Source organism: Eleutherodactylus coqui, chromosome 12 (assembly GCF_035609145.1).
Source record: "Eleutherodactylus coqui strain aEleCoq1 chromosome 12, aEleCoq1.hap1, whole genome shotgun sequence".
NCBI classification, from domain to species: domain Eukaryota; kingdom Metazoa; phylum Chordata; class Amphibia; order Anura; family Eleutherodactylidae; genus Eleutherodactylus; species Eleutherodactylus coqui.
The window spans coordinates 56,855,149-56,872,741 of NC_089848.1; the positions used below are offsets into that span (position 1 = coordinate 56,855,149).

General features: G+C 41.4%; 1 protein-coding gene across 1 annotated transcript in view; it reads right to left on the bottom strand.

The window, feature by feature from the left end:
- PLCL2 (phospholipase C like 2) overlaps nt 1–17,593 on the bottom strand; it is a 184,456-nt gene that overhangs the window by 65,692 nt on the left and 101,171 nt on the right. Inside the window, exons 3-4 of the mRNA XM_066585686.1 lie at nt 9,999–12,479; nt 364–567 (exon numbers count right to left, since the gene is read on the bottom strand). Of these exons, the coding sequence (XP_066441783.1) occupies nt 364–567; nt 9,999–12,479 (2,685 nt within the window). The remainder of the gene's footprint in view (nt 1–363; nt 568–9,998; nt 12,480–17,593) is intronic.

Here is a 17,593-nt window from a genome sequence, read left to right on the forward strand (position 1 = left end):
GGCCACCCAATGCACGGGGAGTTGCAGGTCAGCCTATGGACTTGATTGGGGCTGTAACTGTAGTTTATTGCACAGCTGGTGGACGGGGCTCCACGTTGCAGGAAAAATTGTGAAGGGGACGTAGAACAAAACTACGGCCCCTTCATCCTCAGGATCGATTATGAATCTGATAGAGAATCCTCCTTACGCTTCTATATGAAGCCCGCAGCACAGTAAGGTCTGTAGTGCCTCAAAGGGTTTTTACTATTACAATGGAGCACACGTGGCCTATTGCTGAGGATTAGAAAACACTTGACCATTACTTGACTCGGATATGTAGTGCATCTACGAAAATACAATACGATACATGATGGAAATACTTACAGAGTCGTATGCTGTTAAAATCCTTTTCATAACTTCTGGAACCGCGCCTTGTAACTCCATAGTAGGATACTGATCGGTGAGGTTCATGACAACGACTGGGGTGTTGTCAGGTCCAGCCAGGCGGGTTGACAGAGCCATGATGCACTGCATAAGATTAGCTACAGGAGAAAGTCCGCAGAGCTCCTTAAATGAAACAACTGCATTCTGCGTATTCAAAAAAAAAAAAGGACTTGAATTAGTGTATAATACATATATACATATACAGTATATTGCTGCTATGATCTATATATGCAAACAGTCAAGTTACCCAAGTGGTTGAAGAGACAATCAGAATTAGGGCTCTTTCCCACGAAAGCATATACGGCAACGACGTTTTTACGGTTTCACACCAGCTCCGTATAAGCGCCTGAATGGGTGTTTTTCGGCGATCACAGGCAGCGTTTTCTCGTCCATTCACATGACCGTGACACGCCTCACTCCGGAAAACCCTCACTCTGCCGAAATCTTCGGGATGCCTTCGAATGCCTATATAGAGGCACCTGTAAGTTTCTCGAAGCATTGGACGCTGCAAAGATACCTCACCCTCCCTTCTTCTTTCCTGCTCCCATAGAAGTCTATGGGACCCGTCAGCGTATATTGGCCAAAAGATAGTTCCAGAACTACCTTTTTGGCCACTGTATATACGCCAGACGTATTTCAGTCGCTTATGTTCCATCTTTCATGGTGCTGACGTATTTACGTGCCGTATAATCGCCCATGTGAATGAATGCATTTGTGAACCAATGCTTCACATGGGTAGCGTATATATTGTGAAAACGCGCCGTATATGCGCTTGTGGAAATAAAGCCTTAACTGGTTTTCTAGAGACCCAGTAATCTTTAGTGGGGTATTGCCTATTTCCAACAAGTCATAATATAACATTCACCTGGAAGAGGAGTAGGAGCTTAGCAATGAAAAGTCAATAATCACTGACAAGCTACTATGTCCAAGGGGATTAATCTGATATCCTAAATTGGATTGTAGACTCAATACTCATTTAATGCAGCAGTGTCTCAACAGCAACCCGTGCTGGCCAAACACAAACAAGCTGCTCTATTTCGAGAACATGACTGCCTCTAGGACATCTAAAACGAAATGTTTAACTAATTGGCAATAGAGCTGCTCTTAGAGAAATGGAGCAGAAGTCAATTAGAGTTATAAAGGTTGAAGGAGGGAATGCATTAAAAGTGCATGAGACCAGAACAAACAATAAATAAACTTTGAAGGACAATTTAGTTCTGGAATGCGGAAAGGCTCATGGATGGCAAGTGATTGGTGGCTTTATTAAAAAAAAAGTCAAAGTTGTGGTGGCATGCAAATACCAACCAATCAAGTAGAAACATTTTTATATTACATAGTATTGAAAGTAAAAACCATCAACCAATTTGTTACTTTGGGTGAACTGAATAATATTACACATATATACAACTCAACTGATTTCCAATAATCAAATCTGAAGATTAGAGCAGTGCTTCTGAAACTGCAGAGGCATCCACCACTTGTTGGTGAAGCACCTTCAACACTGCCGATTATATGCTGCACAGGTAAAATCCAAGACTCATTTGGGAGCATAACTGATTCCTTTGGTGCTCATGTTATTGCTACTTTTAGTTCAGGACAGAAAAAAAAGTTAATTGAAACATTTTTAATTTTTGGTCTAGACCCAGGAATCAAGAGGCTCTAGTTGAGGGACAAGTAGGAAAAAACTTGAGAAGCCGTGATGTATGCTGAGCATATGAAACTTTCTTTTAGAGTGCAATGAAAAAGGAAAAGTTAATAAGTAAAAGTAGTGCTAAAAAAAAAATAAAAAAATAAAAAAAGGGGTGGTGAAATATGCCACAGTATATATAATTCTGGAGAAAAGTTAGATTGTGTAGAACAGTAGCCATAAATATATCTTTCCTTCTAATGGATCATGAGGATGAGATATGGTGGGTAGATATGACCAGCGAAGGTGGAGTGCCTACAGGCTCCAACCATCACAGAGAGTTCTGTCATTCACTTTACTGACCTTCACTCTTTAAGGAGTCACATAACACTACCTTGGCTGATATGTTGAGGGAGGGATACATACAGATCACTTGAGGTCACTTCTAAGAAAGCAGGAGTTACCCAATAGCCTGTGCATCTTAAATTTACTGACTGCCATCCATCTCAGATCGAAACTGAATGTAGAAAACAAAGTGTATGACCACACCTTTACTTTTTTTTATTTTACAGTGAAGTACTGGCAACTTCAGGCCTTCAGTACAAGTCATGTATAGTACAGTCTTAACCATTTCCAATCCACTTTCTGACGTCTTCCTACATTCTGATTAAAACTTGTACAACTCCAATGTCAGAAGACGTCCGACAGGGTATTCTTACCGTCTATTGCCAGCCACTCCACTGTCGGAGCCTCTCTGGCGCGCACACACTGGCTTTAGCCAGCAGATGGCACCGTTGTATAACAGCAAAAAGAGAAAGCCTTTTAGGAAACCCAGAATCCAAAACTGGATTGGAAAGGGTTAATATATTAATGAGGGACAGAACTAGCCATAAAAAATGCTTATTTGACCAAGTCCTCTCCAGAAATGTGTGGTAACAGAAAAGAAATCAACTACTTATGAATGTCACTCCTCATCTGCAATATACAAAGTAGTAAATACAATTATATACATATAATAGTTTACTTAGAAAGGTATTTCTGTGGCACTCAATCTAAAATGTGCCGGAGTGAAGCCTCTTAATAAATTTGGGGCATCTCTGTCCATCCACTGTGTCAAAAGGTCAAAATAGCTGGAATTTATGTCAGTTTCTGATGTGAATTATACTACATTTCTTGGGCTGCTGGTGGCCCTAGCCAATCCGCCAACTTATTTTTTTTTAAAAATGCAAGGACAGTGGAAAATGGGCAAAACGGTGCAAATTTTTGAGCCAGTATGGCTACAATAATGTGTGACTTTTTACGCACGATTTCTGGAGCACGGGCTTCACTACATTCCTCCCCTTTTTATTGCTATATAAAACGGCATGAAAAGACTGGTTACATATCGCTTGGGAAACCTGTCCAATGCAGTATAGTATGTCAAGTAAGCTTATTGCACTCTTTGACATAGGAGGGGGGCGCACAGCATACAAAGTGAAAAAACAATGGTCACGCATATAGAACAGTTAAGGTCCTCTTACCCACAACGATTATCACTCAAAAGCCATCTTTTGAGCGATAATCATTATGTGTAAATGTGCGCCCATCGTGCACTTTTCATCCATCGCTGACTTCAGGTCTGCATAAAAACCTCGTCCCTGATAAGAGGGACTGTACACAGAGTTCTCTGCAGGCAGTACCAATAACATTCTTTGACAACTGCTGTCCCACTGGAGAACAATAGCGGTGTATTTAGAGAACAGACCACTCGCTGCTCTCTAAATACATGCAAATGAAGTACTAAAGGGCCGATTAGCCCATCAGTACCTATGTAAAACCATCACTCAAAACTGTCAGTTTCTGACGAATTTCGAGCGATCATCTCTGTGTGTAAATGCACCTTTATTCAGTCTCAGAGAGTAAAGTGTATAACATCAAATATCATTACATGTTAACCCTATTATAATTTGCCTTTAAAAGGTCTTAGAAGAAATGATATTCTTGTATGTGGAATAGAACGAGGTGTTGTGAAACTGAGCTAATTTGAGGCCGCAATTGGAAAAATGTCAAATACTCTCCACTAGTAGAAATTATAACTGATCAAGGAGAAAAATCTGTATGAAAACTTATTTTTTTCTTTTTACCATCTTTCCTTAAAATGTCACAACTTTTTTTTTATAAATCAAACAAAATCATCAAATTGGGAAGACCAGATAAATTCAATAAGGAGTGACAAAGTGACTAGAGGGTAAGCAGGGACAAGTCTTTTTTTTTTACTCCTTCACAACATCTATTGAAAAACAAATTAAATATTGCTGCAACAGGAAGGGGTTAAATGGGTATTATTTTTCAATTTTCACCTTTGGGGGGATGTCTTTGTTTCCCCGTAGGAGCTTGATGATCTCTACTATGGAGATCATTTTCATGCTCATTCCAAATGTTAGGGGGCTTTTACATTGAGGAATTTAAAGGGGTTGTCCCGCGCCGAAACGGGTTTTTTTTTTTTTCAACCCCCCCCCCCGTTCGGCGCGAGACAACCCCGATGCAGGGACGTACAGAAAGCTTACCGGAGCGCTTACCTTAATCCCCGCGCTCCGGTGACTTCTATACTTACCGATGAAGATGGCCGCCGGAATCCTCTTCCTCCGTGGACCGCAGCTCTTCTGTGCGGTCCATTGCCGATTCCAGCCTCCTGATTGGCTGGAATCGGCACCTGACGGGGCGGAGCTACACGGAGCTACACGGAGCCCCATTCAGAAAAGCAGAAGACCAGGACTGCGCAAGCGCGGCTAATTTGGCCATCGGAGGGCGAAAATTAGTCGGCTCCATGGGAACGAGGACGCTAGCAACGGAGCAGGTAAGTAAAAAACTTTTTATAACTTCTGTATGGCTCATAATTAATGCACAATGTATATTACAAAGTGCATTATTATGGCCATACAGAAGTGTATAGACCCACTTGCTGCCGCGGGACAACCCCTTTAACCCTGGCACGAGCGAATGAGGACAGAGTTCGCACATTTGCCTGTATGGCCTTTTTATACCGGTAGATGAATAGTTTGCTTGTTCGCTTGCAAATCATCCATATTCACTGTACCAACCAGGGAACGAGTACGACTGAAGGATCGGTATTTAAACTGAAGAATTAGCGAACAAGCCAACAATAATGTTCATGCTTGCATAAAATGAGCGATAAGTGTATGAATGATCGTTCAATTATTGGCCATATTTACACTGAACGCTCATCCAAATTCGAATGATCCAGTGATCTTTTGAACTATCATCGTTCCATGTAAAAGTACCCTAAGAGTAGTAAAAAGTGACCAAAAGTCCATGCAAGAACCTGTAGGTCTACAAAAATAATCGGAGTGACCTAATAGATTCTATGCTAATTAAAGCAGCACCAAGACCGTGTTCATATCTGTATCATGGAGCCTCACTTGAAAAATTCATCAAAAACGCAGGAAAAAAAAAAAAAAATAGCACAGCATGCTGCAATATTTTTTTGGGGCAAAATGACAGACACCATGGCGAAAACTCAACAAACCCCATTATAGTTAATGGTTCCGCTTGACATTGTGATGTGACAGCTCAACCCCACACAGGTGTGAACCCGGCCTTACATGGACTCCAATGGGAAAAAGTAACAGATCCCATTTAAACATCATCGGTGTAAAACAGTGATTAAATGTTAGTAATTTTAAGCAGTAAATCAATCACGTTTAGCAGAAAGCAGCAGATAATTAAGACCCAGAAGAGTCTGAACACTGCAACACAGTTCTGAAGGTGAATGCAAGGAGAGCCGAGCTGGATGCAGTTCAAGACTGTGGCTAACCAGTACATATTGCCGTCATACACAATTTAGGCGCTCTTCCCAAGTCTTAATATGTTCCTTTTGGATCTCTCTATAGGACGACAGAATTTTACTAAAATAGGTTTGGCCAAAAGCACTGTAAATACAAAGTTACAGGGAATTGGTCAGCAGGTTTATGCTGCTCTGAGGGTAGCAGTAGGAACTAGTGACAAAAATCCACGATTCCAGCCAAGGCTCACTTTAACTTATCAGCTTTATTAAGTGCACTCAGATGGGAGGATGTAGTCCTTATAAGACTGTGCATTGCTCTGTGATCCCTCGTATTCGGGAGCTGCAGTTACCCCTGCAAACTCTCTGCCGATTGGCAGCTATCTTGTGACGTATAGTATAGGGAGAAAGCTGTCAATAAGCAGTGGGAAGGCAGGGATAGTCTGCTGCTCCCCAATACAAGGACTCTGTTCTGCAGCTGATTTTATAAAAATCTACTGAACCAAATAAAACAAGTAATCCATCACTGTAATCAGGGTGCCTGCCATTAGTTTATGCCACCCTGAGATAAAAGGAATCTGCTCATGCTGCCTTAACAGGTAATATATTCAATCTGTGGTGACTCTACTCCTTAAAGGGGTATTCTGGGCACAGAGTAACATTTTAAGATGTAATATACATCATCACAATAAGTCATTTTGTAATAGGTTCACTGTACCTAGTCTAGCCACTTTCTTCATTATCTACTGTATGTCACACAACCCTGGTAAGGAACAAAGAAGAGAGTCCAGAGTTGCAGATCAAAAGTTACAGGTTGCCACTACTTCACTGTACCTGCTAGATTTCAGTACTTTCAGTATTTCCATTTTGTGCCCAGAAACCCCCTCTGATTTACTGCGCAAACACCCCACCCAACAGTACAAAAGTTACTGTTGGGGTGTTTGCATCTAAAAATTTTTAAAAAAGAGTAAGCCTAGCTCCCAATAGGCTGAGTTCTGTAAGGTCCTAGCAGCACTGTGTGTAGAGATGTTTGGCTGCCCTGGAGGGTTAGGGTTAGGGATGATCGTTGTGTTAGGCTTACATTATTTTTTGTAAAGACTTTCATGTTACAGCTGTAACATGGAAGTATTTACAATTAATAATGTAAGGCTAACAGCAAAACAATCCCTAACCCTAACCCTCCAGGGCAGCCAAACATCTCTGCAGACGATGCACCTGTTTCCCAGTAGCAGCCATCCCTCTTCCATCTCTCCTGGGCAACTGCTCGCTCCACACAGAAGGGAGACAGACAGTGGGGAGCAGCAGCAGAGAAGCGCCAGGACTCCACTCTCCTGCTGCCTCACCATACACTAGATGTCTTGCCGCCCCCGCCGCTTTTCGGGAGACGCACAGCGGGGAAGGGCTGGGGGAACAGACTCCAGCAGCAGGGAGCAAACCTTACGGCTGGGGAGCCTGGTACAGTGACAGCAGCAGGGAGCTTAAATCTCGCCCAGCCCAGGGAGCTTGGGAGACGGACATCACCACTGGGGAGGACAATTGTGGACTGGGAGAAGGACCGGAGCATTTTAACTGGCCTGCCACAACCTGCTACAGTGACACCAGCAGCAGGGAGGTTAAATCTCGGCTGGCCAGGAGCAAGGACGGGAGAATTATACTGCTCTGCCAGGACCTGCAGGGAAGCCATCTCTGCAGCCAATTAGGTACAGGTCACCGGGCTGTCACTGTTGTCTCCAGCAGTACTTTCTGGTGGTGTCAAGGTACAATAATACCAGTTGACAGGACTTACATCACTAACAGACAGACTGGTTATGTTACACACAGGTGAGCAGTCCTACAAAAGTGTAGCAGCCTCTCTCTAGTAAAATTAAAAGGATTGTATCAAAAACCTATAGTGCAATATATTCTTACTGCCCCTATACTTGACACTTAAAAGGGGTTGCACCAGGATCACAATTTATCCCAGGATAGGGGATAACTTGCTGACCAGTAGGCATCTCACTGCTGAGACCCCCACCGATCTGGAGCACAGGTGTCATGACAACAGTTGTCAGAGGAAACAAGGTATAAGCAGGTTGGGTCATTAGTGATAATAGTTAACATTAGCAGTAAAATTAAAAGGGTTCTCCGGGAATAAGATATTGATAATATCGACTGATATCATGTAGATGAGGGTCCACTACTCTTGACCTCCTCCGACTAGCTGCCTAAAGTGGTGAATGCCGCTGCCATATGAGACATGGCAATGTACATTTCATAGCGACTGAGTGTGCTATAGCCGCTTAATTCCATTCGCTAGAATGGGACTGAGCTGCTCTCAGACCATGTGACCGAAGAATGTGATGTCACAGGCCTGAGAAGGTCATCAATACCTTAGTCTTCGAGAACACCTAATAAGTAAAAAGATCAGGTCTGACTATAGCTAATAAGAAAACAATCCGGATAAATTGTCAGGTTAAAGCACAGATGAGCAACAAAATTACAGCTTTCAGTTGTCATCTGCCCCACACTAAGCTGTTATCCGCTATTAGTCCAACGTGATAATTATTGATACAAATTCTTCATAATGTTTCTCAGTCTCTGAGAACTTTGAAGCTGCTGTTATATTTCTGTATAGCGCGCTTTTTTGGAGTGCAGCGAAGCATGTTCACCAAGTCAGATGCTCTTTTGCATGTCAAAAGTAAAATAATGTCTCCCTTTTTCAAACAGCAAAACTTCAAACCTGTGAATTAAAACCGGATCTAAACCACATGTTAACATTGTGAGACTTTATGAACTGAAATATGTTCCAGCTACCAGTACTTCGGGAGAGGTACAGTTTCTCCTTGTGGAGACCACCTAGTAGGCATGAGGAGACTTAAAAGGTCATGCATGCCCCTCTGAGAAATTTGATATACGAATGGGGATGGTACAATGCCTCAACAGAGCCACCCATTAGAAGATAGATTTCCTAGAAGTCAATGTCCTACCTTTTAATGGGGCTTGTAACAAGACTGGGACTATAAGCAAAAAACAGTCTTCTCCAGAAGGAAAAGAAAATGGCTAGAATGAAGTACTCAAGGGATTTTGTCATTAAAAAAAAAAAAAAAAAAAAAAAAAATCAATACTTACCTATTCCTCCTCAGACAGTCTTTTTATCGCGTTTTCTCCTAGCTGATCTGGTCCAGTCCCCTGGGTCACCTCACCGGCCAGATCCTCCTCTTCTTGTTATGATGTGGCCATTCTCTGCATTCTTCTTCCGGCAGGTCAGTGTAGGTTACGTCACTAGTGACGCAACGTTCACTGTGTAGGAAGGAATGCCGATCTATTGCCGAGACTGAGCATATACGCTGTCTCGCCACAAGAGTTCATATACTGTTGCAGAGACAGCGCACATTCACAGTCTCAGCAATAGCTCGGCACTTCCCGCTAGGCTATGACTGCTATGTCACTAGTGACATAGCATACGTTGCCCTGCAGGAAGGAGACTGCAGAGAATGCATGCTTCGCCACTGGAAGAAGAAGAATCAGCTGGCAGGAGGGGAGATGACCCGGGGGAAATGCAGGGAACAGGAGAAGATCGGCGGGGAGAAAATGTAAGATGACTGATGGGGGAAGAATAGGCAAGTATAGAATTTTTGTTTTCTAATGAAAAAACCCATTTAGGGAAAATCTGTCACAGAAGACATATTGTACATTATCTAAATATCCACCTGCACATAAACTGGAAAGCTTGCATTGCAACCAGATTAAAGGCACTATTCCAGTGGTGGGACTTCCTCGTTTTTCGACACAATTTACTCAATTGAATAATTCCATCCAGAAGCTCCTAGACCCTGATGCAAAACTTGTAACAAGACCTCCAACTATCACACACCATTTATAGTACTCTTATGTAACAGAGATCCCCCTGAAGTACAAGGGCCATGAAATGACTACTACCTCTGTATCCCCATGCCCCTTAAGTATGTCAAAAGTTGAATTAAAGGGGTCATTTCGTATAAGACAACCACTTTTAGACTGAAGCCACCCAAAGTGTTAAAACCTTTCACTTACATTGTTAAGGAGTTTCGATAAACATTCCGCAGGCAAAATTCTGCAACAATTACTGTGGGAGTGAACTCAACCTTATATTAATATGTATGCTTCCATTAATGTAAATTTAGTTCCTGTCCTTAATAGTTTTCTTACCTGCATGTTTTCACGTAGGTCTGTGGCTTCTCTTATAGGCTGAATGGCATTTTTGAAGACTTCATCAATGGTTTTTATCAGTAATGTCCTCATTGATGCATAATCCCTTGCCTTCTTAGCTTTCCTAACTGACAGACCACGTTTATGAGGCTTTCCTCCACCCCGGCGATTTGTAATAGCTACATGGACAAATAAAGAGGTGTGAGCCAAAATATCTCCAGTTAAAGACTGTAGAGGAACATGTCTGTATCCAGGTTGTAGACACTCAAATGGGATAGTATACTGGCCAATAAACTCATCTCCAATATAGTCATCGTCTAGCACCACAAATCGTACCATTGTGAGTTCTGGAAGATTAATCTGAAATTCAAAACTTTCATCAAATATTGGATTGTCTCCATTCTGATGCACAGTTTTTGTCCTTTGTTCGGCACAGTCAGCAGGTATTCCATGGATTTCAACATAGACATATGGATCTACAACATCTCCTTTAGCTCCTGACCCTTTAGGTTTTGGAAAATTCTGCCCGCTTATGATCTTAATATGAAGAAGTTGAGGGGAAACTCCAGGCACAGAATCTTTAGTGTTCGCACTAAAAAAAGACACTTCTTCGCGCATAATGGAAGGTCGTAGAACAAATCCACAGTTTCCATTTTGTCGGAACCAACCAATGTTAAGATCCATCATTAAACCTGGAGTCTGAAAATTCATAGCAACTATTTGACAACCACATTTCCAATAATCTTGTGGGTTCATGTTGCTGGAGTCTATTCTCATTGGGCTTGGGAATATTCGAGACAGAAGCTTTTTGTTATAGTTAACAAAATCACCAGGACTTTCATTTGCATATTTGCCAGCCGCCACTTCATTGAAGGAGCACACTTCCCAATACTTCTGGCTCTGGAAAGAGGTCTGGAAATCGGTGAACTGAACAGACTTACAAAGGCTAACAAGGTCAGAGAGCTCTTTGCAAAGCTGTATTCGCTTCACGGGGACAGTGTTTGGCTGATCTTCTCCCTTTTCCACCCTTTGCGACATCTCTATACCTTCATCTTCATCTGTGACGTCGCCTTCAAATCCTGAGCACTCAGGGGGAAGTTTTTTAGCCTTTATTAATATTTTACCTTTTAAAGCCTCAGGAGATGGAAGGTATTGATCTTCCGCATTTGGAGGAGTGGTATAAAGTTTATCGCCTAAGATTTTTTTCATGTGCTGAACCATGACTTTCTGCTGCTTGACAGAACAATGGTTTTCCAAACAAAGAATCAATGGGAACTCCGATGCATGGAAGACATATTTGTTAATTATGTCGATCACACTACGAAAGACAATTTGTGTTGTCATCGTGTGGCCAGTGTAAATCACGGGTTCATTATCTGGACCATCCCAGACATCTAGTTCAACACTTCTGCACCCCATTTTGAGAGCACGAATATACCCTGTAATATCTGAAGGACCCCTAAACTGATCTTCTATTAAATAAGTATTATGGGATGAATTTATATAGTAGTGGGATAAAGATTGGGTCATATCTTGGCAAACGTTTTTGTGTTCTGGATCAAAAATACTACAATCTGGCGATATAAGATAATTTGTAAAGCCATCCAATGACAAGCAGCCTTTTTCCTGGCCTTTAGATGGTTCATATTTCTTGATAATGTCAAGGCTGATTTCCTCTGTTACCTGTGCCACACCTTGTTCTGCTTCCAAGAACATCATCAGGTCCTTTGTGTCCAAATATTCCTTATTGCTCGAGAACTGCACTAGCAAAAAGTAAATCTCTGGTCTTGTGCACAGTTCATGGAAAACTTCAATAAATTCATCTTGGGTTACATCCACATGACTTTTTTCTTTAGCTTTATGTAATTCTTTGAATTTTAATTCAATTTTGCTGCTTTTAAGACCCGGATTTAACTTCTTTATAAATTGCACTGCTTTACATAGAGGTACCTGTCCCACATTCTGCTCATCCACTTCCCTGAACATTTGTGAAAGCCATGACATCCGCATGTTATCCTGAAAACTTTCAATCATGTCAAGAGTATGCTTCCCATATGAAATTAAATACCGTAAACCCGTTACCCAAATATTGGCAACATCAGCAGAGTTTGCAACAAGATCCAAGGATTCATAATTATCTCCATATATGATTGAAAAAGCACAGTCTTCGGAAATCTGGTCATAAATTCCATTGCTACGAAAAATATCAGTATTTTTTCCAGTTCGAACCTCTTTCACAGATTTAATGTCAATTTTGGCTTTTTCAGAATCTTTCTTCGAAGGCTCCCACCTCAAAGATTGCATATCTGCATCCAAAAGAAAGTATCTATGATAAATCCTAGAGTTGGACCGGACTTTTTTCAGTTCCGATCCTTCAACCATTGCATTGATGCAATCACTTGCGCTGCTGATCTTTTTCTCGGCTGGCATACTGCTGAATGATACGGTCTTCTTTCGTTCTCTCTTCTGCTTTGTGCCATCCTAGAAAGGAGAGATACAAAAAGGACATTAATTACAGGAAAAAAAACATCATACAAGAAAATCAGAAAGAAACTTAAGGCAAGATTAGAATTGGCTTTCTAACAATACCTTTCCACCAAGTATGTCTGTTCTCTACTGGGGATATTTCAAGATATGTTTAATATTAGATTTCCACATATCAAACTGGAAAATTACTGTAAGCAGTTATTTTTAAGAAATTAGTTAGAGGACATGGGGCATTTCAGAAGTTTCAAAAATCTACATATAATATTAAAAATCATCACATAAACCATATTTCTAATACTGTGTTTCCCAGAAAATAAAACCTACCCTGAATATAAACCTTAACCTGTTTTTTCTGGATTTTCGGGGGAGGCTTGAAATATAAGTCCCAGCTGCATTATATAAAAAAAGGAATACATTACCTAGCAGGCTCGGTCCAGGTTCCTCCCACTGCTCTCCGGCGCTCCGACACACTTCTTGCAGTCTTTGGCCACCCACAGAAGATCACTTCCTGGTTACGGGATTCATAAATCCCACGTTCAGGAAGTGATTGGTTCTGATTGGTTCTCGAGTGCTGCTTAGCCAATCAATGCAGCACTCAATGAACCAATACGATGGCTGTGATTTGTTATTAGAATACTGCATTGACTGGCTGAACAGCGGTCGAATAATCAATCACAGCCATCATGTTGTGGAGGCGGGATTCATAAATTAGCCAATCAATGCCATGGCTCAGTGCGACGGAGCTCCGGGGAGCAGCAGGAGGGACCTGGACTGAGACGGCTAGGCAAGTACAATAAGACATTCCCTGAAAATAAGACCTAGCACCTGTTTTGGGTCAAAAATTAAAATTTAAGACGGTCTTATTTTTGGGGAAACGCTGTACTAAAAAACTTCATACCAAATATTTCCTTGAAAACGCAAACTCTCCAAGACTTACTTAGGAGACTAAACAAATATACTTATCAGTACAGGTGTGTTTAAAAGGGCCTATACATTAACATTTTTGTCTCTTACAGTACTTATCCCATCAGGACAGCCCCTGTCCTTATGCCCTAATAAGATATATGGGCGTCATAGAGTTAAGTTTCCCACTTGGGCCACCCCTCTTTGAGATAGCAAAATCGGACCCTAGACAATGACCTGATCACCCTGGCAGTTTATTAAAAGGGATGGTTTGTGATGGCAACTGCTTTAATTCAAACTACAGTACAACATTTCGTAAAGCATAAAGTATTATAAGAAACACTATACGAACTATAAAAATACATGCAGCCAACGAACGGACAATATAGATCACAACAAATGAGGCTTTCAGTCAAATGTGTGTTCTAGCTGAGGTGGCTTTTCTAAATCTGGTTGCAGACATTTAGGAGACCACAACAAAGTTCATCAACTCAGTCAAACTAAAGTATGGCATGTAATATTTCAGAATACTTTGAAAAAGCACTCGGAGGCTGCAGCTGTCGGCCTAGGTCGAAGCCAGGAGATTTAGTATTAACATACTGTACTATGACTGGGCTTCATAAGCTACTTTTGAGCCAACTAGAAAGTTAAAAACAGGACAAGGACACCAGAGAGAGATTACAGAGAAGGAACCACTGTTAATGATCAGGTAGCGAGTCAAAGTTTGGACATAGATCGAAGACTCATTTAATACATACAAGTGGAAAGATCTAAAAAGAAAAAGGGTCTGCAAATAAGGTGAATAAAGTTTGTAGCAGCCGTTCATTTCACAGTACAGGGTCACAAAAAAGTCAAACGAGACCTCCTGACTTTATGTTGGTGTGCACCATTGCACCCACCTCCGTCTGACTAAATCTACACCATTGTAGGAGCCTGTAGAAGCAGCATGGCCTGCACCCAAGTGGCACCATTATGAAACTTATAGCTCATTTTATACATCATATCACTAAGGTAAAGTTTTAGTGAAAAAGTAAAAAAAAAATTCTGAACAGCTGAGAACCAAAAAAAAGTGCCCATTAAGAGCAACACTCTCTATAACTGCAGCACAGTGGCAATATTCATGTTTGGGAAGTCTCAAGTTTACCCCCCAAATGATAGTATTCAGGCCAATCTGAATGTTTCAGGCCGTCGGAGGAGTTATGAAACCTCTAGAGAATCCATGACATTTGGGACGCATAAAGGCTGGATACAATGAGCTGGATGTGCTGCCTCTATCAGCCAAGTACGTGCAACATTACACAAGTGAGAGATGCTGAATACTTTTGATGCTACTTTTAGACCTCAATTTGGCACATTCATTAGAAACTAGAGACACCTATAAGCCATCAGTGCTTTACATGGCAATGTCATTAGGAGACGTGTTAAGAAAATAGCATCGCGTATTTCAACTTATTTCATTGTGAAGGGCTACTGGTTCATACAAATGGCCGCCAAAATGAAGAATATTCTACAGAGAGTTATGAAGAGGTTAAACACACTTTAGATACACTAATTTTATATAGCAATTTCAGTCACAGGCTGAATAAGGTCTTTTTCACAGTTATTAAACCCTTAAGGACCAAGCGCGGTAAATACACAGCGCTTCGTCCTGGGCTTTAATCCCGGACGATAGTAAAAAATACAGCTCAGGATTAAAGCCCCTGCTTCTGCAATCAAGCAGAAGCAGGTCAGGTTGTCAGCTGTTAGTCACAGCTGAGAACCTGGAGCGCTATGTACTAAAAAGTGGAAGTGTTTTCTTCCACTACGCGAGTTGGCGGTCACATGACCGCTGGGATCCCCTGGCACAGCAGAGCTGCAGGGTCCTATCAAGACCCTGACTATTGTCACTACAGGGGATATTTTCCCTGTAACTGGGGCTCCTATGGATGCTTCTATGAATGTTAAAAAAAAATAAAATATATATATATATATTTTTTTTTTTTTTTTTACTTTGTTTTTTTTATAGCTTTTTACCTACAATAAAACTAAAAAACGGGAAGAGAGTCCGTGAAAAAGATATTTTAAAAAAGCAAAACAAAAACACCAAAAATCATTTTTGTAGCTGAAGGGAAAAAGAATAGGGCAGTAAAGCCACCACATGGGTAAAATCCCTATAAAGTGTCTGGTACATGTCCACTATTTTTGATTCTGTAATAACTTTCCCTTTTAAACATATGAATTCCAAGCTCTTTATGAAAGATACATATTTGTCTCACATTAATTTTATTAGCAATTAATATAACACAATATTTTATATTAATTCTAATAGGGACCCATTCTTTACAAAGGATATTTTAGTAATGTTCCCTTTGTTAATAAAGTTTATGTATTTGTATGTGGGTGTAGCGTTCCAGCTGCAAGCGCCATTCCGTGACACTGACATGGCGCTGGCCAGTGTAGGACGACGGCCTCCTGGTTACTTCAATGTGAGTTGATTTCTATATATAGCGATTCATTATACTGTGTGTGCTTGAAAAGGGCTACAGTAGTGAGCCGAAACGCGTTGCACTTTGTGCCGCGGGTCTCATGTCTGAGACCTGCTTTTATTGTATTCTTTACCAATAAAATTGGAACCTTCGTTTACCTATGCCATGGCCGTGGACCCAGTGTATTTAGTGTATACGAGGCGATTCTGGACTTCCAGAGGGGAGTGTTTATCCACCATTCTAGCCAATGGAAGCCGGCCGTCACGCGATACTTCCGCTGTGAGCACAATATCGCAGGATTACTCGTTACCGCCCACCGAGTCATTGCCCACTGCCGGCGCATCATGTGCTGTACTGTACATGTGTGCCAGTTCGCTGGACAGGACTCGAGCAGCAGATCCAGAGAGGTGAGTATGAGGTTGTTGGGGGGGCCGTGACGGACTTCGCTGCGATATTCTGCTGGCGGAGTCCGTCATGGCGGTAGGCATGATGCCTTAGTGTCCGAGCGCATATTTGGTTGTGTTCTAATTGCTATTACCCCCACCATCATGATGGGGGATCCTTCTCTTCCACATGCAGCTCTCCACCAAGGTGGATTGTAAGAGGATCTGGGAAGACCTCCCTGGGATCATCGTGTGTCCTCATTCGTTCCAAGGCGATGTCCTCACCAATTGCTGTATTAAAACAAGGAAAACTATAAACCTTTGCTTCCCCCAAACTTTGTCTCAAGTACTTGCAACAGTTACAGTGAACTTCCCCTGCTTATGATTAAGATGAAGGTCGGACTTTGCACTTTTCACAGTCATTTTAAAATGCTTGTCATGTTTCAAATTGCAAATACACTCAGCAATAGCGATTCCAATATTTACAATAACATTCTTTTTAAAAGCCAGATGGCAAGATTCTCGTATTCTCATATCCTCATGCTGAGTAACTTAACACACATGGACTAAAAGCACAGCGATTATCTCACAACCGTACTGCCTGATGTTAGGGGAGGTGGGGGGGGGCAGCGTTCTGATGTGATCCGGTCCGAACTTCAAGCTCCCTTTCCACCTCACTAATAAATTCACACTACAGCAAATGCATATTGCAACACTATACAAGTAAAGCTGAATGCCTGTGAGCGGCAACATCAGCATATGGCCTGCATTTGTCCAGCAATTCTGTCGTTAACCCTTCTATAGCAGGGAAGCCTAGCAAGGCCAGAAACAGTCAAAGAAAATGAAAAAGCTAGCTAAGGACAATAATTGAAACAGTCTTACTTCAAGACCTCCTTGCATCCATTTATATATTATATTATAGCTATCTAGCCATTCCTTTATTCATCTACCCATCCAACAATTCATCCATCTGTTCAAAAGAAAGAAGACAGGGTTGCCGGTCAGTGAAAATTAACATCACCATGTTCAGAAACTTCGGATCATATAAAAACGTAGTATTGTCTGTTATATATATATATATACAGCCTGATGTGGTGCAGTTTGCTATTAAAACAACTCTACCCTCATGTGTATGGATTGTCTAACTACAGATTGTGCCTCATACTCTCACTCATCATCACCATAGCATCTACACTCTCACTCATCATCACCATAGCATCTACAACAAACTTCATGCCTCACTTAATCTACATCCACACAAGAGGCATGAAATGACCTCTCCCAAACAGACACACAAGGCTAAATGATAAAATGTAGACTTTTTCATCAATCATCTGCTGAGGTTCCACGGCGAGGG